The sequence below is a fragment of the Suillus plorans genome (assembly GCF_016647745.1).
Source record: "Suillus plorans strain S12 chromosome Unknown HD556scaffold_1, whole genome shotgun sequence".
NCBI lineage: Eukaryota > Fungi > Basidiomycota > Agaricomycetes > Boletales > Suillaceae > Suillus > Suillus plorans.
The window spans coordinates 502163-520402 of record NW_024537385.1 but is presented as its reverse complement, the minus strand read 5'-3'; the positions used below and the strand labels follow the sequence as shown (position 1 = coordinate 520402).

Below are 18240 nucleotides of genomic sequence, written 5' to 3'. Positions count from 1 at the left end.
GATGGTACTTCGACTCCACCTTCTGTGATTTTCAAAGGGAGTGGCTATCACGTCAAATGGAAGCAGAATAACCCAGCTAATGCATCGTAAGCCATGTCTAATTTCGTGGTTAGGAAAACTAACCAATCAATATAGTCTGGGATATTCAAAAAAAGGATGGACTGACGGAGAAATCGGTGTTGCATGGATTGAGCAGTTTGACAAGGAAACATCAAAGAAAGCAAATGGAGAATATCAGTTGCTGCTCGTCGATGGACATAACTCCCATTATACCCACAGCTTTTTGGAGTATGCACGAACTCACCAAATTCTTGTGCTGTGCTATCCGTCGCACACAACACATATCTACCAGGGCCTTGATGTTGTCATCTTCTCAGTCCTTAAGCGGCACTGGAGTGAGGCGCATGATGAGTGGAAGAAGAAGACAGGACAACCTATCAGCAAGACGAATTTCCTTGCTGTTTATGGTACTGCACATATCAAGGCACTCACACAAGATAACATCCTCGCAGCTTTTCGCAAAACAGGAGTATGGCCATTTAACCCCAATGTCGTTACAAAGGATATGCTGGCTACAAGTAAAGAGACTTTGTGTCAAGGTAGTCTCCCAACAACACCACCAACACCTATCAAATTAGTTGCTACACTTTTGCAAGACCTCTCATTAAACGAGGATCTCCATCTTACCACCATTGAAGAAGCACCAGAAGCATTCAACAGCGACACCACCTCTGTAACTCCCACAGCGACACCTGCCAACAATAATAACACACACGAATCACTGCAAACACGTATCAATGAGCTCATTGCAAAGCTATCACAGACACAAATAGCTGACCTCGTCTCCAACAAGCCACTCTCATCTTCAGTACAAATGCCATCCGCTGCTGTTGGGAACATTCAGTCAATGGCAGGCACCACAACCGATGTTTCAAAAATCGAACCTAAAACTAAAAAACGAAATACTCCTTCTTGCAGCACTTCGATAGGCAGAAGAGCTCTGCAAGTCCTACCAAAATCATGTCATCACCTTGCAGGCACAGGCCATCTTGAATGAAGCTTACTGTAACAAGCTTCATTATCAGCTTGACTTTCGAGAGGAAAAGGTCACAAACCCTGATGCACCTGGGAAACTTGTCAATGATGGTCTCCCACGACTACTATCAGGTGACAAGTTCTATGAAAGGGTGGTTGAGTTTACAAGATGGCAGAAACAGAAAGAGGCGGACAAAATTGCGAGAAAAGATGCACGCACTTGAGGAAAGGGCATGATGGATGAGTGGAAAGCAAAAGAGGCAGAGCGGAAAGCTGAGAATGCGACGAGGCGAGAACAGTTTCGTGCTGCAAAGGCTGTGTGGGAGGAAGAAAAGCAACAAGCAAGAATCAACAAAAGGAAGTTTACCATACCTGCACCAAAGCTCGGAGAACTGCTAAAGCCCTTGCCAAAGCCAAAGGTTGTTGTTGTTGGTGATGAGGAGGAAAGTGGCGAGGATTTTGACTTAGATGCCATTGACGAGAGCAGTGATGATAGCGAGAAAGATTAGGATAAGTTTAAGTCTACATTTGGTAATAGCGCACCTGTATCATTTGCCCGTTTTGACCCAAAAATGACCAGTGATGAAAGTTGGCTCATAGTTCGACGAAGACATAATATATTGGCCTAGAAATTGCTGCACTTGATAGGCACAATGTTAGAGTAAATGTACGCATCAAAAATTTAAATACTCGTGGTATGAATGTGAGGCAAGACAACATTTTCAAATTCACTGTATCAGTGGCTGGTGGATGACTGTATATCTGATTTTTTGCAGTGCTACAAGGACTGATACATCTAAACTATCTTTACTAGTGAGAATTAAAGATCAGAACTAATCAATGCTATATAGAACTCTTCACTTGCTAGTGAACCTGATAAGGAACTTACAATAAGTATTAAATAGAATTAGGAACATGCATTTTTAGCTTTCAGTATCAAGTCCCTTATTCAACAGCTAAAGTCCTTTCTGCAAAGAAGAGCCTGGCTCAGCTTCTTGATACTGATGCCAACTAATTACATCTTACACACTTTGGGTAATCAGTTTGTTTTTATTCAGACAAACCAGAGGTCATCATATAGATAATAAAAGTGGCTGTGCTACTAATATAATAAGACTCCTCAAAAGTTATATATCAACACACTGAGTTATATATATATTGATATAAGTCATAGTGAATTAATAAGTCATTAGATATATAGATGAATTATTCTATGACTTGTGTAGCTTTTGATAACAAAGCAAGAAAAGAAATGTGAATAGTTGTATAATGTGTAAGTTCTGTGTGTAGCTTCTCTATTTCTGTTGTCTATGTGCTCCACTAACAGTAAAATTGACATAGTATTTGTATTTGAAATTTTAAGAATGTTTTTACAGAATAATACATATGAGAAATAATCTGAGTTATAAGAATAACTAAACATAATTTATTGCAGAATTAAATATTCAAAAATATTTAGATCCTCTATACCTAGTTAAAAAAATGAAAGAAACTGAAGAGATATTATAATAAGTTGGTCATAAGGTTGTTCTGTGACAGAGATAAATGCTCCTGTAGAACATCCACTTATTGGGACTCCTGTATTTCTTTCTCTACTTCATCTAATATTTGATTTAGTTTCCATATAATATTAAATATATATTTGTAGGTAGGTGTTAAGACCATGCACAAAGGATAGGACTGATTCCAAGGGGCTTGGCTTCAGCTTGTGCACTGCGCCCCTTACCTGAGTATGTGCCCTTAACTTCAGAATGAAGTCCAGAGAAAGTCCAGTGAAGTCCAAAGGACTTCCAGAGGAGCGTGGGAAACTTCAGAAGGACTTTCTGGACGAGTGCAAGAAACTTCCGGATGAGTATGGGAAAGTTCTGGAGGAACTTCTGGAAATTACGATGGAGTTTTGTCCTGACAGGGATATGTGTAATGGCTACTCAGGACAAGTCCTGAGTAGAAGCAAACAGAGGAAAGGCTGCAAGGGCAAAGTCCGAAGCAGGATAGGTCCGGAGGACCACGGGAAATTTCCTGAGGAACTTCCGGAAACTTGAAGAAATGGTGGATCGGAGGATTGGAGGAGCGGAGCTCCAGCCTAGGGAATGCCTCCCTAGGCCTGAGATGAATATTGACTAAGTTAGAGGACTAGAACTGATGTGAGGACTTAGTGTGAGATCTAGTGTGAGGACTAATATGTGATATTCAGACTAGGGAAATACAGGAGTATCTACTGGGGTTTATATACTAGAGGCAAGTCTGTGCAGATCAGTAAGCAGAGGGGTAAGGCTATGTACGAGCATGTGGAAATGTATCAGAAAATAAGACGGATCATAGGAAATGAACTCGGAGATGAAAGTCATACAAGGATCAATAAGCAAAACGGAAACAGAGATAACTGATGACTGGATACAGGTGATTACCATAAGGGGATGAGCGCTGATTTAAGGTTTGGGTTAGAATATGAAGTATAGGTCAGATCCAGAGATCCGGAGATGTGGATATCAGATCTGGCATCCGGATATCAGATGCAGGAGTACAGGGATCCGGACAGATAGAGGATTGGGTCTGGAGACATGGACAGGAGGTCCGTGTTACAACAAGGCAGTTGTGTGCGACTTGGATAGTTCTAACAGCGACAACCACAATAATGGTACCAAGTGCTGAGAGTCGTCGGCCTCTGGAGAAGACCAAAGGTTGCATATGCTGGCATAGCTTGCTGATTGACAAGTATATGAAGCTTGTCGGTAAGCAAGGGGTTATGTAGCGATGATAGCGGAGTGCGGTCAATGTCAAGCAGGTAGCTTTAGCAGGACAAGGAGTTCAAGGTAAAACCAAGTAAGATTAAAGTAAGGAACATCTACTTTAATCTTCGTTCTTATATAAGGCTACTCTATCGTATCTAAGCTCAGCCTAAAGCTGGGTTCTAATCTGCTTATCTATCGAGTCAGAGATAATGTACACACGGTAGGCTTCTATCTGAGATAGGATCCTCATGGCATCCTTCTATCTATGATAAGGTCCACATGGTGGCCTTCTATCAGTGCATGAGGCAACACGAGGTTTGCCTTCTATCTTGATAACATAAATAGGTCTTCTAGACCTATGTCGTCATATGCAGTCCAGACCGCTTATCTAAGCCGGCATGTGCCGCTTCTCTTCTATCTTCTATCTTCTATCTTCTATCGTCAGGACGCCTGAGGCCTGGGTATCGTGTCGTTGCCATGCAAGGTGGCAGAGGGCAGGGGCGGCAGAGGGGACTCGTGTAGCATGTTGTAACAGTCCGGAGGTCCAGATGAGGTGTGGGAACATTGTCGGATGTAGGTCCGGAATGTGGGATATGACAGTAGGACATCATCTGAAAAGATATGAACTCCTCATTCTGTTACTACTACTTTAGAAATACATCTAATAAACATCTGATGATAAGGAGATAGATCTAACAAATACATGATTTTGTTAAATGAAATAGAAGAGAAACGAATGTGGTACATATACTTGTATGTCCACCCACAATCTGACAGGCTGGTGTACTAATCCAGTATAGTAAAAATAGTGGGGAGCTGATGGGAAAGATTAATGAATGACTTGAATTAGCAGCAGAAAAGCATGTTTAAAAGGAAAGTGTGACAATGAGTAGTGTTGTTTGTGTATCAGTGGAAAACTAGTAAATGTTTTTGAATTTGAGTGTCCTTATAATATATGAGTGCTAAATAGGGTTCTTAAAGATTGGCAATTACATATTAATATATTCCATTCTACTTTATATAGACCAAAATAATGAAGTTTAGTCTTTTGATTCAGTTTGCATGCTTTAACTAAAGCTTCTTATAATATGAAATGTCATCTTTCAACCACTTTATTAGTCTGTGAATTATATGGTGAAATCACAACATATAGGATATTTACTTTCTGCATAAGAGCTGAAAATACTCCACATACTTTAAATCTATTATCTGTTGCCCTAAGCTAAGATATATCACACTTTATATTAAAGCATATTCATGCTAAGACTCTATAATATCAACATTAAGAGCTTTTCTTATCTTAGATCAGTCAATAAATAGGTAACTCCAATATTTGGCAAAATATGAGCTAATGATTTGGCTAGGACATAATAAAGATCCTGGCCTGTGAAATGAGTATACCAATTATAGCTGTTAATTAGTCTGTTTTGAGAAGTTAATGAAGATTACTAAATAATACAAATGGTTTCTTTATGTCAGCTATAGATAATTTTTCCACTTCTAATATCAAAGATTAAAGTCACTTGAAAGGTACTTTAGAATGTAGTAGCTAGTCTCAAAGACTTAAATAATAATTAATATATTTCAAAGTAAGATTTGAATATAGACAAGATATTGCTGAAATGAGATTGCTCCATATTTACAAGTAGATGATTAATAAGATTAGAGGTATTATGATTAATTGATTTACTTGTAGTTGAGAAAATTTTGATATAACATAAATTCCAATATGATAGCTAAGTAGATTTTTTATTAGGAATGTAGTAGCAATGTTGTATAGATTTGAAGCCAGAATATGTTATAATTACAGGGCTAAAGATCATAATTGAAGTTATATTATATTAAGAAAGTAATTTTAATGATAACAAAATATACGACCTCCTCATCAAAACATCTATTATGATCCTAAGTATATAATATACTCATTACAAAAGCTATTTTCACCACACTGTATGTATATATGATATATAATACTAGCATAATAATTATAATCACTCTATTCATTTATTCAATTAAGCTTATGATAAACTTCAGATAGTGATTATGAAGTAATGATCAAAGAAAAATTGTTAAGAAAATGTAAGTTATGTAATTAAACTAAAAAGCTTATTGAGTTTATAAATGAAAATCATTAGTACATAGCTATACTAGTAGAGCAACATATATATGTAATTGTTATGAATAAGATTTGTTGAATACATATTGACTATAAAGAAGTAATGAGATTCTAGCATTAAACAAATGCATGTAAGAAAACTAATGAGAGATACAGACAAACTTTGACAAAATGAATAATCTATTTATGAAATATTGACCTAGCCAAATATAGAAAAAATCTGCTAAAACTCTACAGTAATACTTAAAGCATTCATGATAAGTATTATTGAAGTAGATTATACAAAACCATTCAACATAACTCTTTTGATGTCCTATTATTAATAAAAAGGTCCAACTTCTATCTATAGATTATTTGTCAGGATATAATGCTAACACTTATAATCCGCAAATATGATTAGTACAGTATTATTTAGTTTATAGATACTGAATTTTTCATCAAAAATGTTAAGGAAAACAATTTATATTCTGAATGTTGTTCAGATTACCATTGAATGATAATAAAACAATTAAAATATAAAAATTGTAGATTTAAAGTAAAAAATTGTATGAAATAAATAATAAGGAACTGTAGAAGTTAATGAATGATGATCTAGAAATGTAGATTTGAAGTATTAGTTAATTTCATATGAGTAATAAAACTGTAACAAAAGACTGATAGATTAATTCTAATATACTTAAGTCATTTTACTTTTACTGCTGCTAATTTTAAACTATCTTATACTATAAGCTGCCACTCTAGACTATGATATATAATTGAATATTACTAAGAAGTAAACATAAATCTATAGATGAATAAGTTTATATAAGTAAGTGTAAGTAGAGGGCTAAAGGAAATATACTAATATATATAAATATACATAAAACAATATGTATACTAAACTTTAAAAGACATAGATCAGACATTTAATAGATAAGTAACAAATTCTAGGGAAATGTAATAAAGACTCCTATATGCTAATATGTATGTTACACAAATCACTAATGAGTTGTATCTATGTAGGATAGTTGTAAGATCATATATTTATACTGGAAAACATTGTCAGGGACTATTGTGATGAATGTAAAGGAAACATCATCATAGAGACTAGTAAGGATAGTAGGAATAATGGCTGCAGCTGTTTCCTTTAAGTTCTCCTTTCTCTTAGTCCACATCCATGGCACTTGCCTTCCATCCCACCTCCTTTGCTGTAGCAGTGATTGTGATCATGATCACCTTTATTACATCCAGGTGTGATACAGAAGATGCCCTGAAGATTATGTTTGTGCTTCTGTAGTCTGATAATAGTGTTCATACTGAACATAGGAAAATGAGGTAGCATTTGCATACAATGATGATGATGTTGAACTCTTAATATCCTTTATTTTCATTCTTCCAAGTTATTGAATCAAATTCTCACTTTTATGTGAGCTTTGTTTAGCAGCCTATTGCCTGTGAACTGCTCTTTGTGTTTTAGAAATAGGAGTTTCCTCATCTGAGCTTCCATCCTCAAAGTGAATCATACATATAATGATCTTACTAGTAGGTCAGCGCCTTCTATACTTTACTCTTTTTAAAGATTTGGATCTCTTCTAATATTTCTTCTCTAAGTCTGTGTTGCTGGAACTATCTGAATCTTTGCTATCTAAGTCTTCCATATCTGAATATACTAAGTCCATATCAAAGTAATCACATTGTAGAATCTTTTCTGCTGCTTGAGATACTTGATTAAAGGTAAAATATTTTGTCATATCTCTTAGATCCTGTAGTAAAAAACATTATTGAGAATCTACTAAGCAGGAAAAGAAGGGAATATGATATAGACTTAAAAGATAGTAGGTTTCCTAGTGCTAGATTTATACCAAGAGACAATGAAATAAATAATATATCTAGGAACCCTGACAACTATTATAATACATCTAATAGAACTACTAATATCATATATAGTCTATAACCCCTATGCTGAGAGAATAACTTATTTTGGATGTGGAGAAGAGGATCACACATTAGCAACATACCTAAGAATAAAAGAACTGCTCACTATGGGAAATTAGTAAGACTAGAAAATAGACAGATCATGTTGCCAAAAGAGATACCCCTAAGGAAATGGTTGGGTCAGACAATAATAAGCACATATAAAAATTAAAACAGAACAGTGAAGACAGTTCATGATTTACAGCCTTGGAACAAAGTCACAATTTATGATACTGGACTACCTCCTATTTTTGATGATTTTATAGAACCCTTTGCAAGAGCACAATGATATACAGTGTTCAATGTATTCTAGGAATTTAATGCTAGAAAACTGCACCTATTAAGTGGAGACCTTATTGTATTTCTAACTTCCTTAAAATTATTTCATATTACTTCTGAATTCACCAATTTTCCTGCAGAATTTCAGAAATACATGACCTTTGTTCTTAAGGATGAAATTCCAGACAAAGCCAATATATTCATAGATGATCTCCAAATAAAATACTCTACAACCACATTCCCTAATAAGTAAGAACAATCTATTGTTCTTGTTAAAAACCCATCAAATTATATATTATATCAAGGAAGCTGATGCTACATTCTCAGCACCTATAATTCAGTTGTGTCTCCCAGAGGTCCTGATTGTTGCTCTCCTGAAGGACACAATCCTAATAAGACCAAGATAGATAAAATTCTAAACCGACCTGACTTGACAACTCCAAAGGAAGCAAGAGCATTCCTGTCATATTTCATATTTCTAAATCTATACCCAATCTAATTTCATCCATAAACTCTAGACCTCTAGTCTCCATATCTCAGAAGAATCAGTCTCTGTTTTCTATCATATCTCCAGACCCTCTATCTCCAGATCTCTAGACCTATTTCCATGCTTTGCTCATATCTGTAATGTTTCCTCATTTAGGTATCTCTGCTTTTCTAGCTTTTGGTTATTTCTGTTTCCATCTTACTTATTAATCTTTGTACAAGTTTCATTTCCAAGTTTATTTTCCTATAATCTGTCTTACTTACTAATACAATTCCACATGCTTGTATATAGCCTTACCTCTCTCTCTACCATTATTAGTAATCTTTGATTCAGAGAAGCGTGCAACTATTCTGAATCAAGTACATGAAGAATTTGGACATAAAGGAGAAGCTGCCATATGGAAGACAATTCAGCTGAGGTTTTTCTGGCCCTACTTATTTTTAGATGTATGACACCATATGCATTCATATAACCCCTACCAGATATGGTACAGCACAAAGATACACATTCCTATCATAGTATCTACCACATCATGCATATGCCTCCAGCCCAAGAATTTAAGTATATTGTGCTAAGGCTGATAGAGTAGTTGAAAGAGGTCATTTCATATTATAAAAAGTGCTGGTGAAAGCATATGATGATAATCTTACACAATGGCCTCAAAAGATCCCACAAACTTTATTTGCAGATCATGTCACCACTAACCATGTAATAGGATTCTCTATTTTCTACCTAATTTATGAAGTTCACCCAGTATTGTTATTTAACTTAACAGAAGCCACATTTATGATTGATGTATTTACAAGTGGACATTGTAGTTGTATGGGTAGGTCATGTACTGGCGAAACATACACAATCAGAGAGAGGTAGATATATTTTGTGAGAATCTGGGAGCACATATCTTACAGACCCATTAAGTCTAGAAGAATGAGATATATTATCAAATTACCCTAACTGGGTCTATCCAATTTGTACTACCTTGGAACAATGGGCCCAGAATACAAAAAGTCGCCTGAAAGAAATCAAAAGGATAGAAGTTCAGTTGTGAGTGACATTCCCATTAGATTAATTTTTCTTAGCTTCTTTAAAGTTTTTTGGCAATGAATTGCATACCTGTAGAAGAACACTTATTGCATGACACACAGGCTACCTGCTTGCTGTTTTTATATATATAACATATACTGTTCATATTTAACCTTCTTTTCTGGATATTTATTAACCATAATTTTGCTATGGAATTTGGGATATCAGCAGCTTATAAGGAGACACTACACTACATGCTATCTATTATTTCATTGATTACTGTACACTAAAAAACAATTGATTAAGCCATAAAAACTTAAACTCCTAGACACATCGGAAAAAACCCCCTTTTAATATTAGGGATAATTTGAGCAAATTCAGTCAAATGTAGAAAAATAACCTACGTTTTCTCAAATGCGCTGTAGGAATACAACACAGAGTGGGGCTATACGAAGATGGCTCCAAACTGATATCTTTATATTGTGGTCTTGCACTGCCTAGTCTGCTATACTTGGTAAGACAAGTGTGTTCGATCCAGGGGTCTGCAGTCTGGGAATAGTTTTGGGGGTCAGTGAGCACTTTGGTCACCCCATTTCAGGTACCTCTTAGGTTATATTATACCTATAAGGGTTTTCACCTAGGGGGTGCTTTTCGGATGGTCTGGCCAATGTTTGTTGGTCTTTCCCCAAGTGCATAGGATCCAAAATAAAATATGTTGGGCATGGTCCAATGATCAAAATAATTTTTGTATGGGAAAGACCACCAGCCAACATTGGACTATACATACATGGTATTTTCCCATGGCGGAGGGGTGTCAGGGGTCCTCTTACCACCCAATTTTCTGTGCCAAAAAATGAAAATTTTGGGGCATTCTTGGCCCCTAAATGCAAGCCAATGGGTCATATAATGACTGTAATGACTATTAGATGTCTATAAAATAGGATCAGAAAACACAAAATGATCATTTATTCACTGCCCCCCCCCCAGCCCAGGATCTCTCCCCTCTGAAAATGATCACACATTTACATCACACTGTTATGTCTATAAAATCGCCTACGCCTACAGAATCATCACTTGGGGATTGCACTATTCAGATATTGATCCACCAACACCTGGTCTCAGCTACTCGCCTACACCTACAGAGTCATTACTTGGGGATTGCACTATTCAGATATCAATTTTTAAGCCACTGATGCTGCCCCCATCACCATCCTGTTAGTTCGCCTCCCATCTCCCGATCTAAATCATACAGAATGGAATATGATGAAGAGAGAATAAATAGATGAGAGAGGCTGAACAACTTCAAGAAGGAGTAGACGAGAAAGGCTGAAAAATGCGAAATACTTTGAGATCACTCCCCTGAAAATAATCATTCATTAACGTCCCCACCCCCCCCCCTCCCAGGCCCAGCCCAGGGTGTCTCCCCTCTGAAAATAATCACTCATTTCAGATTTCAAATTGGGATTGACATAGACAAAGGGTTTGGAAGAAGCGTGGTGGTGGAAAGGCATGGTTGATACATACGAGAATCTTGGAAGGAGAATGGCAATGGAAAGCTTAGGGTTGATATGGAGGGAATGACCACAGTAGATGGGAAAGGTCTGTAATCAATTATGGGAGGGATCATGGAGGATGGGATAGCCCCACAATCAATTATGGGACGGACCATGGAGGAAGGGAAAGGCCTGCAATCAATTAAGGGAAGGACCACGGAGGATGTGATAGGCTAGTAATCAAATGTGGGAAGGACCATGGAGGATGGGATAGGCCCACAATCACCTTTGGGAAGGACCACAGAGGATAGAATCAATTAAGGGAAGGCCCACGGAGGATGAGATAGCCCCACAATCAATTATGGGATGGACCATGAAGGATGGGATAGCCCTGCAATCAATTGTGGGACGGACCAAGGTGGATGGGAAAGGCCTGTAATCAAATATGGGAAGGACCACAGTGGATGGAATCAATGAAGGGAAGGACCGTGGTGGATGGGATACACCCATAATCAATTAAGGGAAGGACCATGGGTGATGGGAAAGGCCCATAATTAATTAAGGGAAGGATGCACATGGTCTCCATATACAACTATGCCACTAATCATTGTCACCCTTGTCCTTAGTTATATCTACCAGTCAATTGCTTGCTTGTTCCAATATTCATGCTTAACCCCAATTTCCTTGTGCTTTTGACTCACAGTATTAATTTTTAAAATAAATGATTAATTGTGACATTTTCATTATCTCCAACCTCAGAATATGCTAGATCACCGTCCTCGTCACTCTCGTCCACCACTCCGACACTCTCACTCTTGTTGTCATCATCATCCTGGAAAAATGATGACTGCACCTGGTCTCGAGCGGCTCGAAGGAAATCCTCGTTTGTAGGACCCCAACTCTCGACTGGCCAAGCGCAAGGGATCTCTCGAACCTTGTTCTTCCAGACAACACAGATGCACAGAAGTTCCTTTGCGCGGGCCTTGAGGTGGAATGGCATCACGAGATCATTGGCTGCCGACAAATTAAATGTCGGTCATGGTATATTCTGACTACACACACCAGGATCTCTCAACGCAGTCTGGACAGCCTCCCACTCTGCTAACATCCATTCCTGCATCACAGACCGCTCTCGCATCAAACGAGTCTCTTCCTCAATGCAACGATCCAATTCAAGCTGTAAACAAATACCAGACCTGGTGGCCTCATCCGATAACCATGCCGGCAGGTGCATGCCATCGTCGTTGAGGCCAATATCTTGCCAGATTTCATCGTCCACGTTGAGTAAGAAGATGCCTTCATGAGCAATAGGATGAGGGGGAATAGCAGATGGGGGAGCTCGCCGTTGACGTATGAGGGACTGTAGCTGAGTACATAGGCCATTGTAAGTTGACACCAGTTTGAGAATTGCAGGTTCTCGCCGTTTGATTGAATACTGGGTGTTCGAGCGAAGCTTGTGTTCTGTTGAACAACACATGAGACATGCCGAAAAAGTAAGGCAAAAGAGTAGTAACATACCATTTACTGTTGCTCGATACGACCTCTCTAGCCTCTCCAATTCAAATTTGTGTTGACGGAGACGGTCCCTAATACGAGTTTTTACTGTGTGAGCATTCAAGCGGATGGTCAGGTAGATGTCATTCTTCATCGTCATAAGATCGGCCTGTCCTTGCGGTCCAAGGGTAGCCTTACAACGTCAAAGGGTATCTGCAATTTTGGCACGTCGTGACCGAGCATCGGCGAGCTGCAGATTGAACTCCACGACATTAGCAACGGCGCCTACATAAAGCTGCATCTCTAGCTCACGGACAGAAGTATCGTGAGCATCCAGGGTCTTCTCCAGCGCAAGAATAGTGGTAATGACCTCCGCCGCCTTGTTCTTGGATTGCCCTATACAATGTAATCAGTAAGACAGCGAGAACACTGGTAAAACTCTTATGTGGGACAGGTCGCGTCTGGTGAGCAATTTGCACCTTCCATTCAGCATGAAGGATATCCTTGTTGACGTCTAAGTCCAGTAAACCGTCCAGAGCCGCATTCTTCTTAATCTGGCAATGCAGCCATCGCCGATGGAGCCAATGTCCGTAGCCTTGGATGGATTTTGTGTCCAGGTGGCGAATTTGAACATCAAGGACAAAGAGACGTTGATGGAACTACAGTAGAATTAGAGATAAGATATACACGTGAATATAGACTTACTTACCCCAGAAACGCGTAACGATGGGATGAGTTGCTTGAGAGAACTCCACAATCGTTCGCATCCCTCACCATCAGACGATCCAAAACCCTCGCACTTCCTCGGATGGTAGATGATCTGACAGGGCCATTGATGGCCATAGGCATGGAATACCACAACAGCAAAGGATATGCACGATAGGGTATTGTCATCGAGAAGATTCCATTTTTGGCAGCTGTGTTCGAGTTGACATCCGATGTCATAGAGAAGTCCTACGGTCATCTGAGGGGGTATGTGCTTGAACAACTGGTCCAGGAGAGCGAGCGCGTAGTGTTGCTTTTCCCCTGCTGATGTGAGGTTGGCAAGCCAGAGGACACGGTCATGTCAGCATAGAAGGGCCATCAGGCCTGTGTCGGTAAAAAAACGAGTACTTGCCTTTTCATGCTTTTTGTCTGCAGCAACAAAGGATTCTCCGCATCCATTCAACACAGACACTGGCACACGCATCCCTTCTTCATAGCGATCCTCCTCCTCTTCCGCTCTTGAGGCTTGCATTCGACGTCTTTCTCCACGAGAACTTTGTACAAAATCCTCCATCGCTTTGACATCATCATTCGACAGAAAGAATGTTGGAGTCGGATTAGGAGGGTCAATACTGCTAGCACTGCGAGGATTAGTCGAACACTTTTGAGTAAAGCAGGCATCTATGCAAACAATAACGTCTGGGCTGGTATTGCCAATTAAATACGGTACAATACGAGCTGAGACACAAACTTACATAGAACGAGCATCTGCTCCATGGCAAGTATTGCCTCCGAAACAAAGCAGGCAACGAGAACGAAGGTATTCAGATGGCTGATCGATGGGTGGGGTATGTGCCTGACCCCTCCGAATGTCAGCGATGATAGTAGAAATGCGATTGCGAGCCAAGATGCTCAGCACTTGGTACCAGTGGAAAGTATTGCCGAAACGATGACACAAGTTATTCTGATGAAAGACTGAGCATCATTGTATGTGAGAGGATTAGAAAGGCTAACCTTGCATGACAACTTGTACCCCATTCCATCTAGAAAGGTGTCCACCGCATCGCACCACATGGTTTGGTTGGGAGCCTGGTGTACGGAGAGAAGACGGATGAACTCTAAAACGCGCAAGTCGACCACGAGTGAGGGAGCGAGAGGAGCGCACGGAAACAGACCGTGACGAAGGAGTTGGAGGGGTACAGGGAAACACGGGCATGTGATGATGTTAATTTTTTTTCAATGCTGGAAGATGTGTGAGATACATTGTGGAGAAGAGTGAAAAATAACACACCGTCGAAGTGCACACATGCAACTGTAATACTCCGAGTCCTACACCCAGCTTGGCAAACTGCAAGATCTTGCTGAGCTTCTCCTGGTGCGTTGGTATAACGTAACACCGAAGTTTGTTGGATATAGGATAAATATGGTACAAGTAGGGACGGAATGACATCTTGTGACCATCTGGGCCACTGGTTGGCCCTTTTCTGTGAGCTGGTGAGACGACGGCCGATAGGATCATTGGAGAAATGTAGGGAGTCGCTGAAGAGAACCTCATCGGTAATATCTTCTTGTGTGACCGATGTCCTGGATGCAGACAACAGACGGCAGAAGTTTTGCTGCATGAGGCGTTGGCGTCCGGGCAAGACCAACAAGGGAGGCGGGGCTGGGAGATATAGGTTGAGTTTTCATGCAGCCTACTAAAACAAAGCATAACCTTATCTGACAGCGCGTTACGGAGATTAACAGGTAATGGTACATAGTACAATTCGTCATTTATACTAGTAGTAGCGTAGAACAAAAGGGAATAAATGCTTAGTACGAAAACGCTGCAATATAGTATTGATCACAAAGGGATGGAATGGGGAACGATGGGGGGCCTGCCAAAATGACGAAAGAATGTCTGCACATAAAACACGGTCGCAGTATGCATGACTTCCCAACACTTGGTATCTGTGAAGCTATCTGGCGTCAGTAGCGCAACCAGAAGCGGCGGAGCGCCGTCCCAAGCACAGATAAGTTCTCGGAATTTCTCCAGGTAAGGTAGAACACCAATTAAGGTGTTATTCCACATGCCGTAGTTGTCCTCCGGAAATTGCTCTGACCACATGACTAATCCAGCCTTGCCAGGGAAGATAGAATGAAGGAGCTGCTCGCGACCGATCAGATCATCTGCCCAATGTTTGCCGGCCAGGGAGCGATTGAGGTCCCTCAGCTCATAACGGAAACCAAGCTCGAATAACTCCCATGTGATCCTTTGGGTGAGACGCCGTGGAGGGTTGGCGAGACTGGCAACCAACACTTGTTCGCCACGAAATTCCACCGATCCTTCTCATGTGAACAGGTCTCCCTGAGTCTCCAACACGTCATCACCAAATAAGTCCCTCATCACCGCCTTGCACTTCTCCGCCGCCGTAGGTCCCTTCTTTTCGGGATCCTTGCCTTTGGGTGCTGCGCCTTGTGATTGGGTTGTCAGTCCACTGCCGAGGAAGTCACGCCAGAGCTGTGGCGAAGGGTAATTGCATGGCAGGTCGTGATCGACTCGGCCAATCCATAGCAGATGGCAGGCGAGCCAGGTAGCGATATAACCCTGGAGGCGCTCCGGCAGCTTGGGACCGAGGAGGAGAGCGGGTTCAGGGAATCTGTATCCCCAATCGATGGCATAAGGCATGTGCACGCGGGATGGATCCTTGTTGCAAGTCTTGAGGGCATCATCCCAATGCAAAAGAGAGGGCGGAAGATATGGGCTCTCAGGGTCTTTCCACTTGTCCCTGGATTCCCCTGACTGGGAGGGCTGGGTGGGCCGAGCCTCTCTTGCGTCTAATACAGTAGTAAGTAACACAAAGCAATTAGTAAGGGTTCACTTACAAGGTTGTCGCCTATGCTTTTTGAGACTTTGTTGAGGTGCTCTTCCAGCAGCGGATGTTTGAGAGGATGGCGTGAGAGCAGAAGAATTGGGGGTAGAGAAACTGCTGGATGAAGCAGACGAGGGAACCGTGACGTCGGGATTTCTGAAAGTTGTGCCGCCGTACAGGTGACGAACATGAAGTTGGCGCTGGTGGCCACCTTGGCCACGATAAATGATATCATAAGGGCGGATTCTGTTGCCCTCCGCATACATTGAGATGACGATGTCATCCGAATGAGTGATCAACACGGGTTTGTGGACCTTCATATTGGCAGGTATATATGCCATCGTGCGGACATACCAGACGGGCACACCAGCCATGTGGAGCTTGTTGCACATGTCACTGTCATGCGTGAAAGTGCCCATCCATTCCGAATTGACGATGACAGTCCCGATGCCAGAGGAGATGCGAGGTTGGGCAATGAGAACCCAATCCATAAAAGAGTGAATTTCGAGGAGGAGGCGTTGGGCATCCGTGACGAAGATGAGGAGATCACAAAAGGTCAGGGGATGTTTTTTGAGCCGCGAGATACCGTGTCAAAGAGAGATGACACAATTGACGATGACATCCCTTTTGCCTTGTCGATTGGCCCTCCAGTCCTGTACACGTTTTTCTACTGATTTGAGGAGTGACTCCAGTCCTTCGACCTTGTCAGAGGCAAGCGTGCCTACAGGAAACGAATTGCCTGGGATGGTCTTGAAGTCCTTTTGCTCGGGAGTGTACCACGCCCAGTGAAGCGGGTGCGGGAACGGGTAAGCCTCCTTACGAGGAATGCAGACAGAATTGCAAAAGATGTTGTCATAGGCTTGAGGCCATTGAAAGCAGTCGACGACACCGAAACGACCATCGGCGCGGGCTTGTATGTTTTCTTCTTCGAAATGGTGGAACTTGGGAACGAATTGCATGTTGGGCGTAGTGATGACTAGATTGTCCTGGATGGCGATGGCGACGGCATCGTAAGATTGTAACCAAGCTGCAGGATGCATGCACATAAGTAAGTAAGAATGCTAAAAGACAAATATCACATACATGCACGAAGTGTCGGGTCACCCTTGAACATCGTCAGAGCGTTGGGCATGATGGAAAACTGTGAAAGTTAGAAAATGTGCTGACAGGTATAAGGCAAACACACCTCAGAGTTTGGTATGGTATGGTGAGAGTCTAAGTGCTGGTCAGTATATGGATTAGTGAGATAATGAAAAGAATACTTACCAAAAAGGAAGACGTAGCTAAAGTGACGAGCACTATAATGTAAGATATGCATCAGGAGACATTGTAGATCAAAGATATCGAAAACTCACTGATGAGACCAATGAGTGAAAGGTGAATGATTGGCACACCTGAAATATGAGAGGAAGTCTGCAGCAGCGTGTGGCGCACCAGATATAAGCCAAATGCGAAGGCAAAGCACGCCCAAGAGGGTCTTCAACCCCACTGGCGCAGCAAAGTATGAGCGACCGGGGCGACCCTCCAGATGTGAAGTCTAGGAGTGGGAGATCAGTGACGCGAAGTCAACTGATCAAATGAGTGAACAGCACGAAGCCAATTCAAAGGGCCAGGAACCGTGGTTGTTGGATCAATCGCGGTGATGAGCTTGATGGGCTTGACGTGTGATGAGCTGAACGATGCGAGTGATGAAGGATGCATGAATGTTGTGGTCTGAGGGCAAAGAAGGAACTTGGAACTGGGGAAGGGGAATGCAGAGAAGGAAATGAGACAATTGAGAAACAAGGTGGGAACTTCCCAATTGAGTCGAAAAGTCGAAGTTTGCAGGACTGGTGGGAAAGTCCCACAATTGACAAGTTTCACTCTTTCATCTACATCGACAATACTCCGTCCTTTATGCTGTCCTCGCGCCCTCGATTGCGCCTTCCCCGCTCTCGATCCTGCCTTCCCCGCCCTCGATCTGATCATCCCGCCTTCCACACCCTCGATAGGTCCAACAACGACGGTTCCTGGCACTATGAATTGGCTTCGTGCCGTTCACTCATTTGATCAGTTGACTTCGCATCGCTGA

The 18240-nt window shown here is 41.2% G+C and overlaps 4 protein-coding genes across 4 annotated transcripts; 1 reads left to right on the top strand and 3 right to left on the bottom strand.

Moving 5' to 3' along the window:
• Window positions 1-989: 989 nt before the first annotated feature.
• HD556DRAFT_1223026 (uncharacterized protein) lies at window positions 990-1259 on the top strand (the record flags this gene model as incomplete). Its single annotated transcript, XM_041296852.1, has 1 exon — window positions 990-1259. A coding segment is annotated over one exon (270 nt), but the record flags the coding sequence as incomplete, so codon positions are not given.
• Window positions 1260-10743: 9484 nt separating this feature from the next.
• HD556DRAFT_1428135 (uncharacterized protein) lies at window positions 10744-15006 on the bottom strand (the record flags this gene model as incomplete). The annotated part of the gene is made up of 12 exons (XM_041304687.1): window positions 10744-10755; window positions 11873-12132; window positions 12181-12579; window positions 12637-12786; window positions 12841-13008; window positions 13052-13271; window positions 13322-13641; window positions 13726-14021; window positions 14073-14281; window positions 14332-14435; window positions 14609-14808; window positions 14921-15006. The coding sequence occupies 12 exons, from the start codon at window positions 15004-15006 to the stop codon at window positions 10744-10746; spliced, it is 2424 nt and encodes an 807-aa protein (XP_041167561.1).
• A 154-nt stretch (window positions 15007-15160) lies between these two features.
• On the bottom strand, window positions 15161-16660 carry HD556DRAFT_1435629 (uncharacterized protein; the record flags this gene model as incomplete). The annotated part of the gene is made up of 3 exons (XM_041305460.1): window positions 15161-15642; window positions 15688-16134; window positions 16183-16660. 3 exons carry the CDS (start codon window positions 16658-16660, stop codon window positions 15161-15163), a joined length of 1407 nt encoding a protein of 468 aa, XP_041167560.1.
• A 99-nt stretch (window positions 16661-16759) lies between these two features.
• HD556DRAFT_1435628 (uncharacterized protein) lies at window positions 16760-17870 on the bottom strand (the record flags this gene model as incomplete). The annotated part of the gene is made up of 6 exons (XM_041305459.1): window positions 16760-17196; window positions 17253-17310; window positions 17356-17384; window positions 17436-17467; window positions 17525-17706; window positions 17757-17870. The coding sequence occupies 6 exons, from the start codon at window positions 17868-17870 to the stop codon at window positions 16760-16762; spliced, it is 852 nt and encodes a 283-aa protein (XP_041167559.1).
• Between the last annotated feature and the right edge of the window lie 370 nt (window positions 17871-18240).